The sequence below is a fragment of the Charadrius vociferus genome, unplaced genomic scaffold (genome assembly GCF_000708025.1).
Source record: "Charadrius vociferus isolate BGI_N301 unplaced genomic scaffold, ASM70802v2 scaffold217, whole genome shotgun sequence".
Lineage (NCBI taxonomy): Eukaryota > Metazoa > Chordata > Aves > Charadriiformes > Charadriidae > Charadrius > Charadrius vociferus.
In genome coordinates, this window is record NW_009649190.1 from 2,070,182 (window position 1) to 2,088,234 (window position 18,053).

The 18,053-nt window shown below is 37.7% G+C and overlaps 1 protein-coding gene across 1 annotated transcript in view; it reads left to right on the forward strand.

Annotated features, from left to right (window-relative positions):
- The window catches only part of KCNH8 (potassium voltage-gated channel, subfamily H (eag-related), member 8), a 194,017-nt gene that overhangs the window by 76,131 nt on the left and 99,833 nt on the right, over positions 1-18,053 (forward strand). Inside the window, exons 3-4 of the mRNA XM_009888927.1 lie at positions 1,878-2,009; positions 18,036-18,053. The exon at positions 18,036-18,053 is cut by the window's right edge and continues 107 nt beyond it. Of these exons, the coding sequence (XP_009887229.1) occupies positions 1,878-2,009; positions 18,036-18,053 (150 nt within the window). The remainder of the gene's footprint in view (positions 1-1,877; positions 2,010-18,035) is intronic.

An 18,053-nucleotide genomic window follows, 5' to 3' on the forward strand; every position in this document is an offset into this window, starting at 1 on the left:
ATAAGGTCTCCCCCAGAGCCTTCTGTTCTCCAGGCTGAACACCCCCAACTTTCTCAGCTTGTCTTCACAGGATAGGCGTTCCAGCCCTTTGATCATCTTCATGGTCCTCCTCTGGACCTGCTTCAACAGGTCCATGTCCTTCTTGTGCTGAGGATTCCAAAATTGGACACAGTACTCCAGGTGGAGTCTCATGAGAGCAGAGTAGAGGGGTAGAATCACCTCCCTCGACCTGCTGGCCATGCTTCTCTTGATGCAGCCCAGGATGCGCTTAGCTTTCCGGGCTGTGAACGCACATTGCTGGCTCATGTTGAGCTTCTCATCCACCAACACCTGCAAGTCCTTCTCCTCAGCACTGTTCTCAGTCCATTCTCTGCTTAGCCTTTATTTGTGCTTGGGATTGCCCTGACCCAAGTACAGGACCTTGCATTTGGCCTTGTTGAACTTCATGAGGTTTGCACAGGCCCACCTCTCCAGCCTGTCCAGGTCCCTCTGGATGGCATCCCTTCCCTCCAGTGTGTCAACTGTGCCACACAGTTTGGTGTCATCGGCAAACTTGCTGAGGGTGCACTTAATCCCACTGTCCATGTCGCCAACAAAGATGTTAAACAGCACTGGTCCCAGTACTGACCCCTGAGGAATGCCACTCATCATTGGTTTCCACTTGGCCATCAAGCCATTGACCACAGCACTTTGAGTGCAGCCATCCAGCCAGTTCCTTATCCATCGAGTGGTCCATCCATCAAATCCATGTCTCTCCAATTTAGAGACAAGGATGCTGTGTGGGACAGCGTCAAATTCTTTGCAAAAGTCTAAGTAGATGACATCTGTTGCTCTCCTCTTATCCACCAACGCTGTAACGCTGTCGTAGAAGGCCACCAAATATGTCAGGCATGATTTGCTGTTAGTGAAGCCATGTTGGCCGCCACCAACCACATCCTTATTTTCCATGTGCCTTAGCATAGTTTCCAGGAGGATCTGCTCCATGATCTTGCCAGGCACAGAGGTGAGACTGATTGGCCTGTAGTTCCCCAGGTCTTCTTTTTTACCCTTTTTAAAAACGGTCTGCATTAATGGCAAACTTATGAATGATGTCATCGGAATTGAACAACATATCTTGCACAGAGGGCATATGATGCAATCAGTGACAACAATAACAATTTATTTTAAGCAGTATAATTATGTAGCAGGAGTGGGAGAGAAAGGTTCACATGAATTAAAAATATTGCCAAACTTAAGTCTTAGCAAGGTGAACATTATAGACAGTTAAGTAACACAGCTGATATTAATTTCACAGATGATGTGTGGTATTATAAATCTCACCATGTGTAAGATGCAAAGAGTTAATTCTATTTCTATTCTAAGTCTGATGTCTGATTAGTTTAAATATCTTTGAATTAGTGGAATGACGCTCTGACTATCAGGTCTTCTGTCAAGAGGTTTTAATGAGTATCAAGTCAGATGATTAAGTTAGAATGATTCTATAGTAAACATGGAAGCTTCAGATGTCAAGTTAACAAAGTAAAAGCTATTCCAGTAAAATAAGCAACATCAGTTGAGAGTTCAAAGGAAAGCATGGTTTCAGAGGAGTGAGCAGCTTCATTAAACTCTATTAATGATCCCTATAGACAAATTTTGCATTTAAATTAATGCCTTGCTTCTAGAGAAAGCAGTATTACTGAGCTTCAACCAATGATGCAAAGAGATTTACATGAGCTGAACATCTGTGATTCCCTGACTACTGACCTCCTAAATAAGATTTTTTTATTTTTTTTTTCAGAATTACATTAGTTGTAGATTTAGTAGTTCACTTTTTTTTTTTCTCCCTCTCTCTGCTAATAGACAGCTGTTTGAATTAAATTCATTCTTTATCCTTGCAGGGTCTTCATTCTGGTGCCTACTGGATATTGTTCCTATAAAGAATGAAAAAGGAGATGTAGTACTCTTTCTCGCCTCTTTCAAAGATATAACAGACACAAAAGCGAAGATTGCTGCAGAAGACAAAAAGGAAGGTTTGTGTGAATTGCAATAACATTAATAAGAACCAGCACTGATAAGTTTTTGAGAGTTGCACCTACATAAATTCTCTCTCTCTCATGTACACTTTTCAATACAGACTTCCTAGCTTTCCAAAGGAGAAATTAATATAGGATGTGGAAGGACAAATAATCTGTTGAAGTTCTTATTTGTAATTTTTTTTATTTACATATTGGTCCAAATTCTCTAAACATGGAATCCAGATGACAGAGAACTTTGTCCTCAAAATTAAATTTGTTTTAATGTACCATGACTTAATTCGTTTACTTTCTGGATTTTCAGAGGTGCATTTTGGAAAAGCTAGACTGTTTCAAGCATTCCTTATGTGAACCTGATTTCAACATGGCTGAGATGAATGAATGCATTTTTTCCTGTTTTTCTGTAAGCAGAATATACGTCTTTAGAAATTATTTTGCCTATTGAGAAGCATGACTATTCTTGTGTCATCTTATTTTCATTACATTATATGAAATGATCAAATTTATTATGTCTTTAGGAATATCCAATATTATAAGAAATACCTTCTCACATTTATTTGCTTCTGAAAGGAAACAATGCAAGGATTCTCTCATTATTTTGGAAAAAGATTGTGTTATGTTAATGATTCACAGCCACCATAAAATGATTTTGACTGTCTAGTGTAGTCAAGTTTTGCTAAACTCTGCTAACACAAAGCAAAGACAGTGTAGGGGCATGGAGGTTATGCGGTCAGCATTGACCTGTGTTGTGTATCAGAAGCAGTGAACTTATTCCAGGTTTACATTTTGTACAGCTATACTAAACCAATATGTTAGGTTTGAAATTTTTCAGTGTCAAAGGAACTGTCTAGAAAAAGTTAATCTGTAGAAGGCAAGTGAATTCTGTAAAATTTCATTACTGTTGAATTTTCCAATCTGGTACTACTCTGGGATTTATTTTAATTTTCCACCCTGTGATAGACATTTGATTTCTGCATATCTCAGAAACTACGTAGATATGGCCTTAGGACTCCTTTTCTCCTTACGGGTTTTTGAAGTAGGGGAACAATTAGTATTTAACTTTTTCTGATTTTAAATACTAGCTTTTAGATAAAATAGTTATATTTCAGTTACAAAGAAGTGTAATTCAGCATTCTTTTACAACATTTTAGTACTTTAAAACAGAAAATATTATGCTTCCTAGTGCTGCTGAATATTCTTTAATCAATGATTATGCTTTCAATGTCTGCCTCTTCTGTACATTTGGACAAATAATTTCACCTTTGTCTTACTTTTCAAGCCCTGAATAATGGAAGGGGGTAATTTTGCACCCTTCACTTTTTGCACAGAACATATTTGAGAATTTCTGAGCTGGAAGACTGAAGAAAGGCTTTGAAGCAGTACACAAATACATTTTTGTGGTTTTCCTTATATCCAATTTCAACCAGTCACTTCAACTCGAAGTAAAATAATTAAAATATAAAATGTATTTTATCTAGTTTCTGCTTAAACCTTAGAAAGCCTTACATTCATGAAAGTTTTAGAAAGTAGTTTATTAAAATATGATATGTGGAGCCATGTAGATGAGAGATTGTCAGAACATCTGTGCTCTAAAGGCTAATGATTTACCTTATGAGAGATGCAAATGTTCAGGATATGCTCAGTGAGAAATCACATTTAGTATGCCACTGATGACTTGAAATAGGTATATCACTGATTATTTGTAAAATGACAGCTATTGTTTATCTGATAAACATTTTATAGCTTTATGCTTATTTTGGGAAGGATTTCAGCTTTTGATGTGGGTTCATGTTAAATTGTAAATCTAAGCAGATTTTAATCCACATTTGTTGTTGCACATTTAAAAATTAATACTCCTCCTACTGTGTACTGACAGAGGAATGCACTTATGCGGAGCTACATTACATCAACAAATGCCCATTCAGTTGCTGTAACCTTATGGATATTGACATTTGGCTCTCCTGTGCGATGTACTTTTCAGAGCACAATCCTGAAACTTGTTTTTTCCTTCTCTTTATACTCATTTTGAAACCATGGCAATCATTTTATGCTATGGTGATACTTGTTTGCGTCATGGCAACAGAAAGTAGTACTTAGTGTGGGCCTTTGCCAAATAATATATTTTATATAATATAGTGACATAAGAAAGAGGATTTAACCATGTATTCAAAATATTTACAAACAGCATTTTAAATTTATGTAAATCTACCTAGCTATATAAAAATAAATGTAATGGTATGTTAGCTCTTTGAATAACATTCAAATTCTTCGTATGCAGAGTGATTCACTAGTCCTCTAGTGGTGAACATCATCTCATCATTGTCAGAAAAGAATTCCCAGTGCAATCTAGGCAACTGATTCAGTAACTGAAATTTCAGAATGTTTAACTTCTAGAAGTAATTGCTTCTTCTTTACTTAGTCCAAACCCACTATCAGGCATATAGGATATACCTTGTATTAATAGAAAATTGAGTTTGTGTTTTGTTTAAAGGTATTAAAGATCTTTTTTAATGTTCAGTGATTAACATCCATTACAAAGTGATTGATAAGCATTGCCAGATACTATTTTCACAGTTAATATTGCTAAAAAGATAATTTTACTTTTTCAAAGGTAACGGAATTTGTCCTTTCAAAAATTGGATAACTTATAAACTTGGGAGTTGAAAGCCAGCTCTTGCTATAAGATAATTGCTATTATGTGCAGTTTTCTATTCCTTTTTGGCATATCTCTTGTGGTTAGATTGTGTATGGGAAGCAGAACTTAGACACAAACATGCTCTGTGTGAAACTCTTCTGCCCATGCAAGGCTGCTGTATTAATGTTTTTGTTTCAGTCTATCTCTTCTCTGTTCTGCCCACAACAGACTTCGGTAATTTGTATGGAACATTAATAGTCACATTCCATTTCCCTTTAATTTCTAAACTCCTCAGAAAGCTTATCTAAGAAAATTCCTTCATGTTCCTTTCCTTCTAAGTCTGCCCTGGACCCACTGGCATTCCACCAAGACTCTGTGGCAATACACTCTCACTGCTTGTGCCTCCAACAGTCTTCTCCAAACTCATTCTTCCTCATGTCTTTCCTACCTTTGATATCACCTGTTTCTTCTGTAAAATCATATTATCCTTGTACTTTCACAATGACATCTTCTTGAACTTTATGTCCTGGCTTTATGTCCTCTCTTTTCTTGTGCATTGTCTTTTTACTTTTGCGGACCTCAGGAGTTGATACCCTCTTCGATTTTTTCCAGACCTTCTCTTATCTGTTTTATTTCATCTGTTCACACAACTTCACTTGCTCCTTTGTGCCAGTGTGCCTTGCAAAAGTCCACTTTTTTGCCTGATTTCCCTTTACCCAGCCCAAATGTCAGATGTCGTCTGTGACCTTTTCTTTTGAATGTCTCATTCTGAACAGAAAATTAACAGATTTTTTTCTGTTCTCCTTCTGTATAAAAGTTTCCAGTGAAATCAGCCCTATCAGCCAATGGGAGAAGTAGACTTTGTCCTAAGACTTTCATAAAAGAAAAAGGCAAAAACACATGCCTGAGAAGTTTGGCAGTCTTTAAGAAGAGCTGTGACAGTCAGCAACTCTCATATGGCTTCTATTGTTTGGTTTGGGTTTTTTTAAGTTAATTTACCATCCTCCTCTGCCAGCCCCACACGCCTCTTTAATTGTAATGTTCTTAGAGGCCTCAACTTTTAATATTGGTAATTTGATTTCAACAGTACATTTCCCCTACCTGCAAGTTTGTTGTAGAAATACACTTTGCTTTCCATCTGCTTAATAATACCTATAATCATTTACTGTTGTGAAAAGCAACTCAACAGCTTTTCTTCCTAAACTTGGGCTCTTTAATCAAATTGATGGTCTTTCCTTTCCAATGTACAGGAAAAGGATTTTTTATAAACACAATGATTCCTTCAGAAACTGCTTCTTACACAGTTCTATGGGAGATTTATTTTAGCATCCTAGCTTACAATGAGCTACAGTTTGGTAGTCTAGTTAAGAGTTCCATTGTCCTTTTGGGGGAAAACTGATTAAAGTGAAAATATCAGACTCTAAATCTTTACTCCAATAAGGTATGGCTGGGTCACTGGTTTTGTATTTCTTTGTATGAACTTTCCATAACATGCTTGGACATGTGCTGGAAGTCAGTGAGATTAAAAGAATCCAGGTAGGGAATTAAGAAATTAAATTAGTCTGTGACTAATTTTAGATCTCTAATCTGTATGTAAATACATAATAATTTGGGTGATATAGATGTAGAGTTTTACTGTTGTAGTCACTGCTAAAATTCCTCTGTTGAATTTGACTCATTCCAAAAAGTTTCCTTTAGCCTTCATTGTTAATCTATCTGTCGCTTTTTTCTTTGAGAAGATTTTTAGCACTTTGCTTGAAAACAATTATCTTAGGACAGATTTTCTCAACTTTATTCCAGCATTATTACAAAAATGTGTACAATAGATAGTAACCACAGAATCACATGATAGTTGAGGTGGGAAGGCATCTCTGGAGATTGTCTACTCTAGTGCCCCCTACTCAAAACAGGGTCAGCTAGAACACATTGCCCGGGACAGTGTCCAAATGTGTGAGGAATATCATGAAAGATGGAGACTCCCCAACTTCTCCAGGCAGCCTGTTTCAGTGTTTGACTGCTTACAAAGTAAAAATGTTTTTTCTTATAATTAATCAGAATTTCATGTATATAATTGTTGTGCCTATTGCTTCCTGTCCTTTCACTGGGCACCACAGAGAAGATTCTGGCTTTGTCTTCTTTACCCCTCCAATGCTTCTCTGCTCCAGCCTGAACAGTCCCAGCTCTTTCAGCCTTTCCTCCTATGTCGGATGCTTCAAACACCTTATCATCTTTCTGGCCCTTTACTGGATTTGCTCTAGTATGTCCATGTTTCTCTTGTATTGAGGAGCCCAGACTTTGACTCAGCACTGCAGATTTGCCTCACCAGTGTAGCAGAGGGGAAGGATAATCTCCATGAACCTGCTGGCAGCACTCTTCCCAACGCAGACCGCAATGCTGTTGGCTTTCTTTGCTGCAACAGCGTATTGCTGGCTCGTGTTAAATTTTGTGTCTACCAGGACCTTCGGGTCCTTGCCTGGCAATCTGCTTGCCAGCTGGTTGGCCCCCAGGCTGTCCTAGTGCAGAGATTTATTCCTCCCAGATGCAGGACTTTGCAGCTTCCTCTGTTGAACTCAATGAGGTTCCTTTTGGCTCATTTCTCCAGCCTGTTAAGGTCCCTCTGAACCTTCTTGCAGCACAAACATCTGATGTAACAACTTCTCGCTCCCAGATTGTATCATCCGCAAACCTTCCAAGAGTGCATTTTTTCCCATTTTCTAGGTCATAATTGAAGAAGAAAAACTGTATTTGCCATAGCATCAATCCTCCAATCATAATGCTATTAAGTGGCTTCCAGCTGGACTTCATGCGGCGTGTCACAACCCCCTAAGCCCAGCAGTTAAGCCAGTTGTCAGTCCACCTCACCGCTTCCTCACTTGTTTGTTGGTCATTGCTCTCTCCCCGTATTGTTCCTAGTTTGAAGGCCTCCTTGCCAGGTTGTCCTACCCGTTGGCAAAGATGCTTTTACGCTAGTATTAATGTGAATTAAAAGCCGGACTACACCCTTTCCCACCATGGATTAAACTAAGCTGCAGTGTTACGGTTTAACTGGCTAGCTTTTTCTGGCTTCTTATTAATCCTTAGGTCTATACGAATTTCCAATAAAACAGATTTATTTTGATTTTGCATCATTTGTTAGAGGGAGGGGTTGTTCTTTTTGGTGTGCCAGAAGTGAAATACCATGTGCCAAACATTTTGCATTCCAGATTTTTATGTAAAAATTGTCTGTTGGGGGCAGAGATGGGCTCCTCTTCTAAGAAATTCCGCAATGTGTGCTTTGATTTATTATGCTTAATTACTGTCTCAGCCACTTTGTGATTGCTCAAGCTACAGAAGTGAATATTCAGGGCATAACTTTTCATTTTAAAGCTCCTTACACCTGTCAGGAGGCAGGATATCGAGAGGAGGGACATACAGTCACCTAGATGTACTGTATTCAAAGCAGATAAAATTGTTTCAGGATGCATATGCGTTTCTGTCGATGGAGGAGGGGGGATAGAAACACAGTTTTACCCCAACTTTCCCACTGCCCAAAGGAAGAACGTATTGGGGAAGCATTTATTCTGCAATGATTCAGCTACATCTTCTCTAGGACGACTTTGCTCCTGGCTGACCGTCAAAGTAGGAAGGGTCGGCGTCTCTTCTGTCATCAGTAAGAGAAACTGCTTTCCTCCTGGTCAGTGCATAAGAATGTAAACACGTAGGGGACAAAAATAGAGCTGCCTTTCTACTCTGTGTTCCTGCAGAATAATGTGAGCACACAGATTCTCTCCCTTTCCCCTTTCTACCTGCTTATGCAAGCAAATAAGTTGAACCTTTAGAGATGTATGAATCTTTATGTCCATTTCTTTAGCTTTTTTACCAAGTGTTAAATGTGAGCAGCAGTTCCATTCCAGCAGCTCTCAGAGAGGCACAGGGTATGTTCTGGAGGTAAGGAGGAAAGTTTCTTTTCTGGTACATGTGGAGTGAAAGTACGAAAAAGAGAAGCAAACTCTGATTCTTGAGCAAATGGAGAGGAGCAGACTGTCGTTTGGGATATCCTGGAAGGGTGAGAGAATATATGCATTAGCAACGAAATAGTTCATAGACTCACCAGTTCCTGGCTAAACTCATGCAATCACCTCTAGGTTTTCCTTAGAAACCAAGTCATCAAACTGGGGGGAGGGAGGAAAGTTGTTTGAAATTTTTTTGGTTTGTTTTGTTCTTCATTTTGGTGCTTTTCTGTTTGTTGGACTAAGTTGATGGCAGTGTTAGCGGCAAATATCTTCAGATTTTCCTTTTAGAGTTTGCTAGCTCAACCACGTAAGATTGACAACAGAAAACATGGAAGAAACAGGGAATATGTTTAATATGTGAGTTGCCAATTAGAAGAACTCTTCAGAGTTCTGTGTATGGTAGGTGGGGCTTTGAGTTGGTTTTTTTGACTGGCAGAGTGATGTTTTTCTGAGGAGGCAGAGGGTTTGCAAAACTTTGTACATAAATGTCTTATTTCTATGGAAAAAATCTGCAAAAAAGGAAATGTCTTTAAAGACTTTCACAGGCCTAGAAACAGTCTTATATTTTATTAATTAAAAGAACATGAGGACTGGAATGCATATTGCATGTGTACTTTGTGTTTAGAAAGACAAATAAGGGGACTTGGACCACTTGCCGAATTCACCTGTAATTGCAGTTATACTGAACGTGATTCATGCTGTAGCTCAGAGCAACTTTAAGGTCCTGTAAAGACTCAGCAAACAAGATGTATTACAGGTGAATTTTGCCTAGCTGTAGCAAAGATGGTTTTATAACTGCCAACCATACATCCTACCTTGTATAATTAAGGTTGCAAAAAAGTTTTGGTTTATGACCAGTCACTTTCATAGTCTGAAAATCTTATTTCTTGAGAGATAATCAGAGATACTTTCTGGGTGTTTCAATGACCACATGAAACATATACACAGACATTATAGGTTTTTGAACTTATCTATGTCTTAGGTCTTTAAACATTTATTTTTTTTAAAAGCTAATTTTCCCACTGTTCTAAATCTGGACAAGTTGCACTGACCACAAAACATTTTTATAGGTGACTGATCTGGTTCTGAATTGTAGATAAATATGTTAAGAAAATAAGTCTTCATTTTCAAAAGACTTGCTTTCATTGCAAGATAGAAATTATTCAGGTGTATATATTCCTATTTTCACTTAAGTGAGCAAAGCTATACTTTACTGTCAACTTCTGTGCAAATCTTTTTTTTTTTAAAATTAATTTGTGCAAAGATTAATGATTGTGAAATTATGATCACCTCAGATTACAAATAATCTTCCTTAAATATTGTGGAGGACAAAATATCAGTAAATAAACTATGTGACTGAATTAATGGAAAAAAAGAAAATCTTTAGGTTCAGTGAAATAATGTCCTTAAATACTACATCCTTGCACAGAAAGAGAGACATTAACACTTGCTGAAGTCAATAAAACGTTTCTCAGTGACTTAAATAATTGGAAATATATGAACTCTAGCATTTTTAAAAAATATTTCAAATATTCTCTGTATTATTACAGTTATGTTTTTGTTCATAATGATAAATGAGGATATCACTTTGGCATGAGCTAGCATTCACTGTGGGAGATACAAACCGTTCCAGGAAACAAATGTCGCATCAAAAAACAACTGAAAGAATAAGTGATGACCCAGCTGTAAATTCAACACTACATTTTGCTCTGTATGACCACTCATTTCAGTTAAATCAATAGACATGTCTCAAATTTGGTGGCATAATAAAAATGACAATTTTCCCCCTTGTGAGGCAACACTCTCTAATTGTGGAGTAATAAGCTGGTCAATAAACTATTTTTATGCAATTATGAAATAATTATTTTTTAGTTGGATTATTTTACTTTATTATAAGAGATTCTGTAACTTTTGGTAAAACCTGAGAAAAGGCAGTGGTATTAATAAATGGGTAAATAGATTAAAGTCAATTCACCTTCAGAGTTGTTCTGCTGAATCTCAGTCTATTAGAAGGAGTTGGAAAAAAGGTGTGTCTACTTTGATTTTTTTCTTTTTTTTACTTCTAAATTTTGTGATAATAGGCCTAAATACTGGCATCCAAAAAAAACCCCAATTATTTATTTATTTAGGAGTGTGCACCCATCAACTGCCAAAATGGAGGTGGAGAAAGATGCTTTCTTCTGGTCTTTGCATGTCTTTTCCCCCCTACCCTTTTCTTCTTAATGATGGAAGAATCAGCAGCCCAAAATGTGGTTAAGGATCTCTTATCTCATAAGCATACTACTGTTTAAAGACCTTTCTGTTCCATGAAACAGTAGTGGTAATGTATACTATTGCTTCTTTTCTCTGCCTGTTCGAAGCTGAATTTTCTCTGAAGGCACAATATTAAAATGATGAAAATCATGCAATTGATTCTGTGTAAAATTGGTCCATTTAAAAAACATTCTGTAATAATGTTTACAGTTTTTCAGCTGGTATGTGCATTAAGTACATCTTCTTATTGAATCAGTTATATCAGTTAACAGATTAAAAAGGTGGCTAGAGGCTAGCCTGGGTCCACCATACAGCTAATAGTTCTGTGAATATTTGGTTGTTGCTGACAGAAAGAATGTGTCATGCGACCAACAGACCTCCTGAAGCCTATTGCCCATGGTAGGGCTTTTATCCTGTCATTAATACCAAAGCAGTCTTTCATCAATTTTCTCTTTATTGACACCTGCTGGTGTGCTGTCCCCTAGAGAATAATATCTGAAAGTTAGCTAAAGGTTTTTAAAAGCCTAGAAAAATACATACTGGACTTCCATACAATCTGTTTTCAAAGGGGTTTTTGTGTTCATTCAGAACCCTTTTGTATTGCTTTACCCCAATTGTCTCCTCTGGAATTTAATTGGGTTTTTGTTTTCTTTTTGAGAGCTGCTTATGAAATGTACTTTGCATTAATGATACTGGATATGATTAAGTACCATTGTGTTTCCAGTAGACATCATTGTATTTAATTTATGGCATGTGGGCTATCCATGGGCATCTATGCAAAGATCACACTTTCTGCTGTGGTTTTCCTTACCTTATGATGCAAGTGATGAGGGTTTCTCAAGACTGGTATTAAAAGGACAAAAAATCTTGATTGTGCTTCTTACAGGAAGCCTTTTATAGAGAGAGTTCTAAGATTAATAAATGATGGAGAAATTCTTTAATAAATGGTTTGTTGAACCCAGGATCAAAAAGGAACAGTTCAGTACTTAAACAATATCCCACGTGACATCTCACTGTGCGCTCAGGCTGAGTGCCTGGGTTGTGACACCCAAGAGATATACACAGGAAAGGTAATGGGGGACGTCTATTCCCCTACTTGATTTCAGAATACAACAGTAGGAGACATCATGAAGGTATATAACTATGCCACTCCCTCTGCGTTTTGAGAAGGGAAAGATCCAAACAGCAGTAGTTTGAAGTCACAGTGTTAGCCCGGTTACTACCGTTTTTCACAGTGCTCCAGCACGTACATGGAGCAGCATTGTGGATCTCTTCAAGTCTGTCCTTATCTGGATACTTCTTAGCAGTGAAGAAAGTCCATTTGTCCCGTTCCACTTTTTTTTGTTGTTGTTGAAAAGGAAATCTAGTTCATACATTCAGAAGGATATTATTTCAATGAAGAATTTTCTGAGGTGGGAGCTGGCGTTACCTGCTGGTTTATCTCATGATTGACTTAAGCTTTGTAAAAAATGAAATAAATAAAAATGTCCTTAGGTACTCTGCCAACCTGTCCAGTCCTCTGAGTAAAATGTTAGTAGAATAAAAATTTTATCATCCTGCTCCTGGACCTCAAAAGACCTAAGAAGAAGTCATCTTGTTATTTTATGCAAGCTTATTCATAAAAGTATACACTACAGTATTAAATAAACCTAAAAAATATATTTTTTCCAGAAAACAGACATGGTTGGGTTGACTGTTGGTGTAAATCCAGAGCCATCTGATTGTAGCTCACTGCTTTTTTTCAGAACTCTTCCCTGAAAAGTGTTTAAAGCTATCTATATCTATACTATCTGTCCTATTTTTGCCTATGTGGACAGTCAGGTTTGCTGCATGTCATGACTCGAGATGGTCGTATTTACATTGTTTTGAAGAGGATAGAAAATGTCTCTGAATCAATCTTACCCTAACAGCCCCACCTGGCAAGCAAAATGGACATTAGTGGTAATCAAGTAGTTGGGGCTGGAATATAACCTTAAGCATGGAGCAAATGTGGTTGTGAAGGTGTAAACAAGCAGCAAACAGTTACGGTCTTTTTCTACGGTCTAGAGTGGTGAACTCTATCTTTTCAATGGCTACTCTACGTGAGGGAGTGAAAAAAATTGCAGAAATACTGCTAAGGGGTCCAAGTCTGCAGCCTCACAGCGTTTAGGATAACTCCGTCCTGTTGGTTTTTGGTAGAACTACCTTCTGTGAACGAAGTCACTCAGGTGTGCATGTGTTTCCAGGACTAAACCCTCAGACTACTTTACCTTGCCTCTCTCTACCTCATTCATGTATTGTCAGTACATTGTGTTCTGGGCTAAATTTGAGAGGTGCTGGTTGCTTTTATCTGTTCCCTGATTTTATGATTGCTTAGGTAAAAACAGATAAATCTCTTGAATTTTCCTGTGTAATATGAATGATACGGTAGATATTTTTTTTTTCTTTCACATCCATGCACACTCGTATAGAAAACTTTCTGTGGTAATGATCCATGGTCAGACTGGGAGATGATTCTGTACAAGACCATGTTGGTCATTTGTTCACACCAGAGGGAAATTCTGGTAGTGGTTTTAATTAATGCATATTCTGTTGTGAAAATGCATAACCTGAGGAAAAAGTGAAGGCGGTTCGTTCCAAGGGATACAAATTAATGTTGTGAAAAATGAGGAAAAATACCAAGGCTGAGACATTTTTTTTGGTCAATAATGTGCAACCTTTCTGGCCAGAGCAGGTGAGCTTATTTTGGTATTTGGAAAGTGATGTTTTTCATGGTCTCTCTCATGCCGTAGCTCGTCTGCTATGGAGCGAGCATAATGCTTCTGAGTCATGTCAGAGTTATTCAGTGTAGACAGCTTGAGTCCACTATACAAGAAGATTATGGTGGGTCTGCTTGCATGTGATGGATTTACTTTCCAAGAAAGCTCCTATGCCTGTGCAATTACAGCTAAGCATAGGGCTGGAGATGTGGAACAAGAGCAGCGTGGTATTCAGGTGCAGCCTGCTCGTGCCTGTGAAAAGTTCCCAGGCCATGAGCCAGATCCTGTCACCCTCTCAGCTGTCCTGAGAAGATCCCTGGGAGCTGGTGGGCTGCAATGGGCTCTGTTGACCATATGTTGAGCAGCCCTCCTCCAGGTCCGGCTCTGCCTGAGGAAGGACTTGTGATATCTTTTATTTGTTAGCCCCTGAACATCATGACTGCAAGAACAGTGTGACTCTTATCTCCCATTTGATGGTTAAACACTTTATTTTACACTTCAAGGATTTAAATGTATCATACTTTATCTGGGGAATAAGAACATTATAAACCATAAAGTCTTCTGGACTATATCCAATGCTATGCTCTGACTACTCTGATGTGCTTTGAAGGAGAGCAGACATAGATTTGGTTTTAATTTGGTCAGTAAATCTGAGTTTACAGTTCTTTTGCATTGCTAGGGCAGCATATACCTAGTAGAGCTTATCAGAAGTTGTCAAGGTTTATTTTATTGATTTATACCTAAGGAGTAGATTTATCTTCTTTCCTGAGGGACAAGAAAAGAGTTATACCTCCACGTTCTATTAACTTTAAGAGGAAGACTGGTGCCTCATGTTCTTACAAAAACACAAACAGAAAAGTCAACAGTTACAAAGATGTTCGTGTCCAATTTTGCTTTTTTTTACTGCAACTTTCCCTTACAAGACTGTAAGAAATAATCTTAAGCTGTTATGAGACTAATGTTAAGACTTCTGAGGTTGTCATGTGTGATGGTTGTGGTGCTATACAATTTGAAAGAAAAAACAAGCAAGACAGCAAGAAGAGTTAAAAAATTTATTACCACTTTTCTGATCAAAGAAAAGGGAAATTTAAACTGAATTGCAAAGCATCCTTTTTAAGAGCTATTTTGGGAAGCAGATTATCATCACACGGGAAGGGGTGTGTAGAATCTCCAGGAGATAGAGCCCCAAATCTGAGCTTTTTTTAGAGCAATGATTTCTCACAGTATTTGGGGAGATGAGAAATCCTTTTCATTTTAAGCACAGGGTAAAAATAAAACAGCTGTATTTAAAGTGACGTTCTGCTTATGTGTGGATTTACTATTCTATCTTTTTGCTAAGCTCAGCCACGGAAAGACAAAAGCAAGTCTGTCAGGTACCTAAAGTTTTTTTAAGAACCAGAAAGAAAAAGCTGGGTGTTTGTAAAAAATAAACTGTCTCCTTCAGAATCGCGAGTAAAAAAACTGAGTGTGACAGGAAAAGAATGAAACTTACAGACAATAATCACACACATACAAAGGCACACCTGATGAACAACATAGTTTACTAAGGATCAGGATTGCCTCTTTTTCTAAAGGCACTGGGAAGATCAAAAGAAGAATTCACAAATGTCATTCATTGATTTATGTTGTAGGTTATTGATACGTGCTCTACTGGTGATATTGTCTGATGGCATCTTACCTGCACAGGCAAATCATATTTTTTTCACTGCTAATAACTGCAATAAAATAATCTTTACCATTTCTGTTTAAGAAGAAGAATATTACTTCATAATGAATGCCACGTTTTCCTTTTTTATGCGTGCTTAGCTGTCTCTAGGAGTTGAGTGACTTCCAATATTAACATAGAAGTAACATTAATCCTTCACAAATAGTGGAATCAGCATGTGATGGGAGTCGCTTGCTGTGCAAATATGAAACTAGTATGATTCTGAGTGCCATATGAAGCCCCACAATCTGAACAGGTTAATGAGTACAGAATTCTTAGTGGCTGGAATGCTAGACTTATGTAAGAGGGATGGGATCCATCTAAAGCAAAGCATTATCAGGCCACTGGCATGTAAGATTGAAAATCTTATAAGGAACTTGTTTTTATTTAAAGAGAGCGCAGAAAATGAAAAATCAATGTAAATAAATATATAGAAAAAAGAAACAACTTTAACTAAATATGCTTACACTGACTGTCTCCATAGTAATTATTGTCATTCTGGAAAGAGATGGAGTTACCGGCAGCTTTCAGCTCAGTGCTCAGCATGTAAGAAAAAGGCAAATCTGAGGTTAGGAGTTACTAAGAAAAAAGCTGAAGGTGTTATTACAATATTGTATCGCGCAATGGTGTATCCATGTCTTGAAAGTTGCACTTTACTCTGGAAAAAGGAGATACTAAAAGGATGTCTTTAAAATGACACAGGAGTTCCAGGAGGGGTAAAGAGAAGGTCTTCAAGGTTGACCAGAGGTAGAGCACCTTGTATTGCTGGGGATGCTGAAAGTACTCAAAGAAACGCCACCTGAAGGCATCACGCCTGCCTTCTGCAACACAGTTCAGTGTGGGTTTCTCAACACATCACATCACCTAAGGTGTTACCACCTACCAGGATGGACAGGCTTGTGCTTTGTAGGCTAAGGATACAGTAAGCTATTAGATGTGAGACATCATAAGGATGAAGCCTTTAGCTACAGAGTCCTGAAAGCGTTCCGGCCAGAAACTTGGGAAGGGTATTTGCTCATTTTCTCAGCCTGCCTCATAGCAGATCTGAAGCATATTTCATTGACTGCTTTGGGAGGCAGGACATTAAACTGAATGGACTCATCCAACATGGTAGTTTGAGAAAGGGAAGAGAGAGAGGCATGTAAATAGTTTTAAAGAGAATTTCAAAGTCATATGACAAAAACATGCTACTCCAGCTGCCCAATACTATGGTGGAGACCCGATCCGATAGACTCAAATTCATTTTTGCTCAGAGAAACAGATAAGTACTCTGCTTTCACTCCGAATTTCAGAACACTTCTAAAATTTAGAGTTTAAAATGGTTAGATAATTGAGATATGAACATTTAAAAAAACCACATTCATTTACTTGAGTTGAAATAGACCCTATTGTTTTACCTTTCTTCATTGTAGCTGGCACCTGTATGTTTTGTATCTCCGCCTCCAGGCATCCAACTTGAAGATGGGAAGTAGGGCCTTCTCCATCTGCCTCCTCCAGCTTTCAAGTAGCTATTTGTTTTTGCAGTGCAATGATTCTTCCTTCTTTTTTTATTTTTCCTTTTTCATTTTTTCCCCCATCTCCTCTTTACTGACATGTGAAAAATCCTCAGCTGGAGAGGGCTCTTGCATGAGTTACATGAAACTTTTTTCACTGAGGGAAAGTTTAGCTTCCTACACTTTCTGTTATGTACGGTTTTGTGTTGTAGAGCCAAAAATATATGTGTCTTTTATAATTCAAATCTTTCTGGCTTTTCTAGGCAGGTTTCAAAATGTAGCTGTTTTGCTTGTTATTAATTTCTGGTTCTGCTAATTCTTTTGGGGGGGTTTTCCCCCTTAATCTGTATGCATTGAATTGACTTAAATAAAACCTGTTTGACAGACAGCTTCTTCCTTTATTCCCATAGTTCCTTTTTTCTTAATCCTGACACATCACAAAATGTCTGCTTTTATTTACCCTGGCATCAATTCACTGTAATTCCATCAGAGTCACTGGAGTTACTTTGAATTTATTGCTGTATAAGCAAGAACAAAATTTGATCCCATGATTGACAACTACAGACATCTGAATGGAGGGGAAAATCACAAACCCTTCCAAAACAGTGTCCAGTCTTTACTCTTAACGGATTTCACGTCACCAAGGAATGTGTCAAGTGGTACTACCAGTGACCGTGTGGTGGGAAAAGAAATCTAAACACGTGAATATAAGAATTGGAATGAGCGAGCTTGCAAATTAGCATACTCTGACATAATGGAAGCCTAGTACAAATCAGAATCTTTGTTTTTAGTACACTGCAAGAGATTTTTGTTATCTTTCCCTGAAATACAAGAGAGAGTGGAAACACCTTTAGGACATTTTAAGTGGTTACTCCTAGCCATGCTTCTGGTCAGTAATCACTATTTAACTTTGTGAAACAGTAAGGAGTACGTTTTTCTTATCGATATAATCCTATGTTGTAATTAATGGCTTCCGAGTTGTGTGAAGGCATTTGACAATTAAAACTTTACAGTAATTTTTATTTGCCCTTCAGGAGAGGGATTTTGTTTTCTTTACTGCAAAAGACTAAGCAAAACTAAGAAAAGGTGTGTATAATCTTTACATCTAGCCGTATTTCTACCAAAGTCTAAAATGTCAGTAGTTCAGCTCCCAATGAGTAAAGTGCCATTTCCTGATGTTTAATGGACTCTCACTTCTGTTCTGCAGAAAAATGGAAAGGAAGAG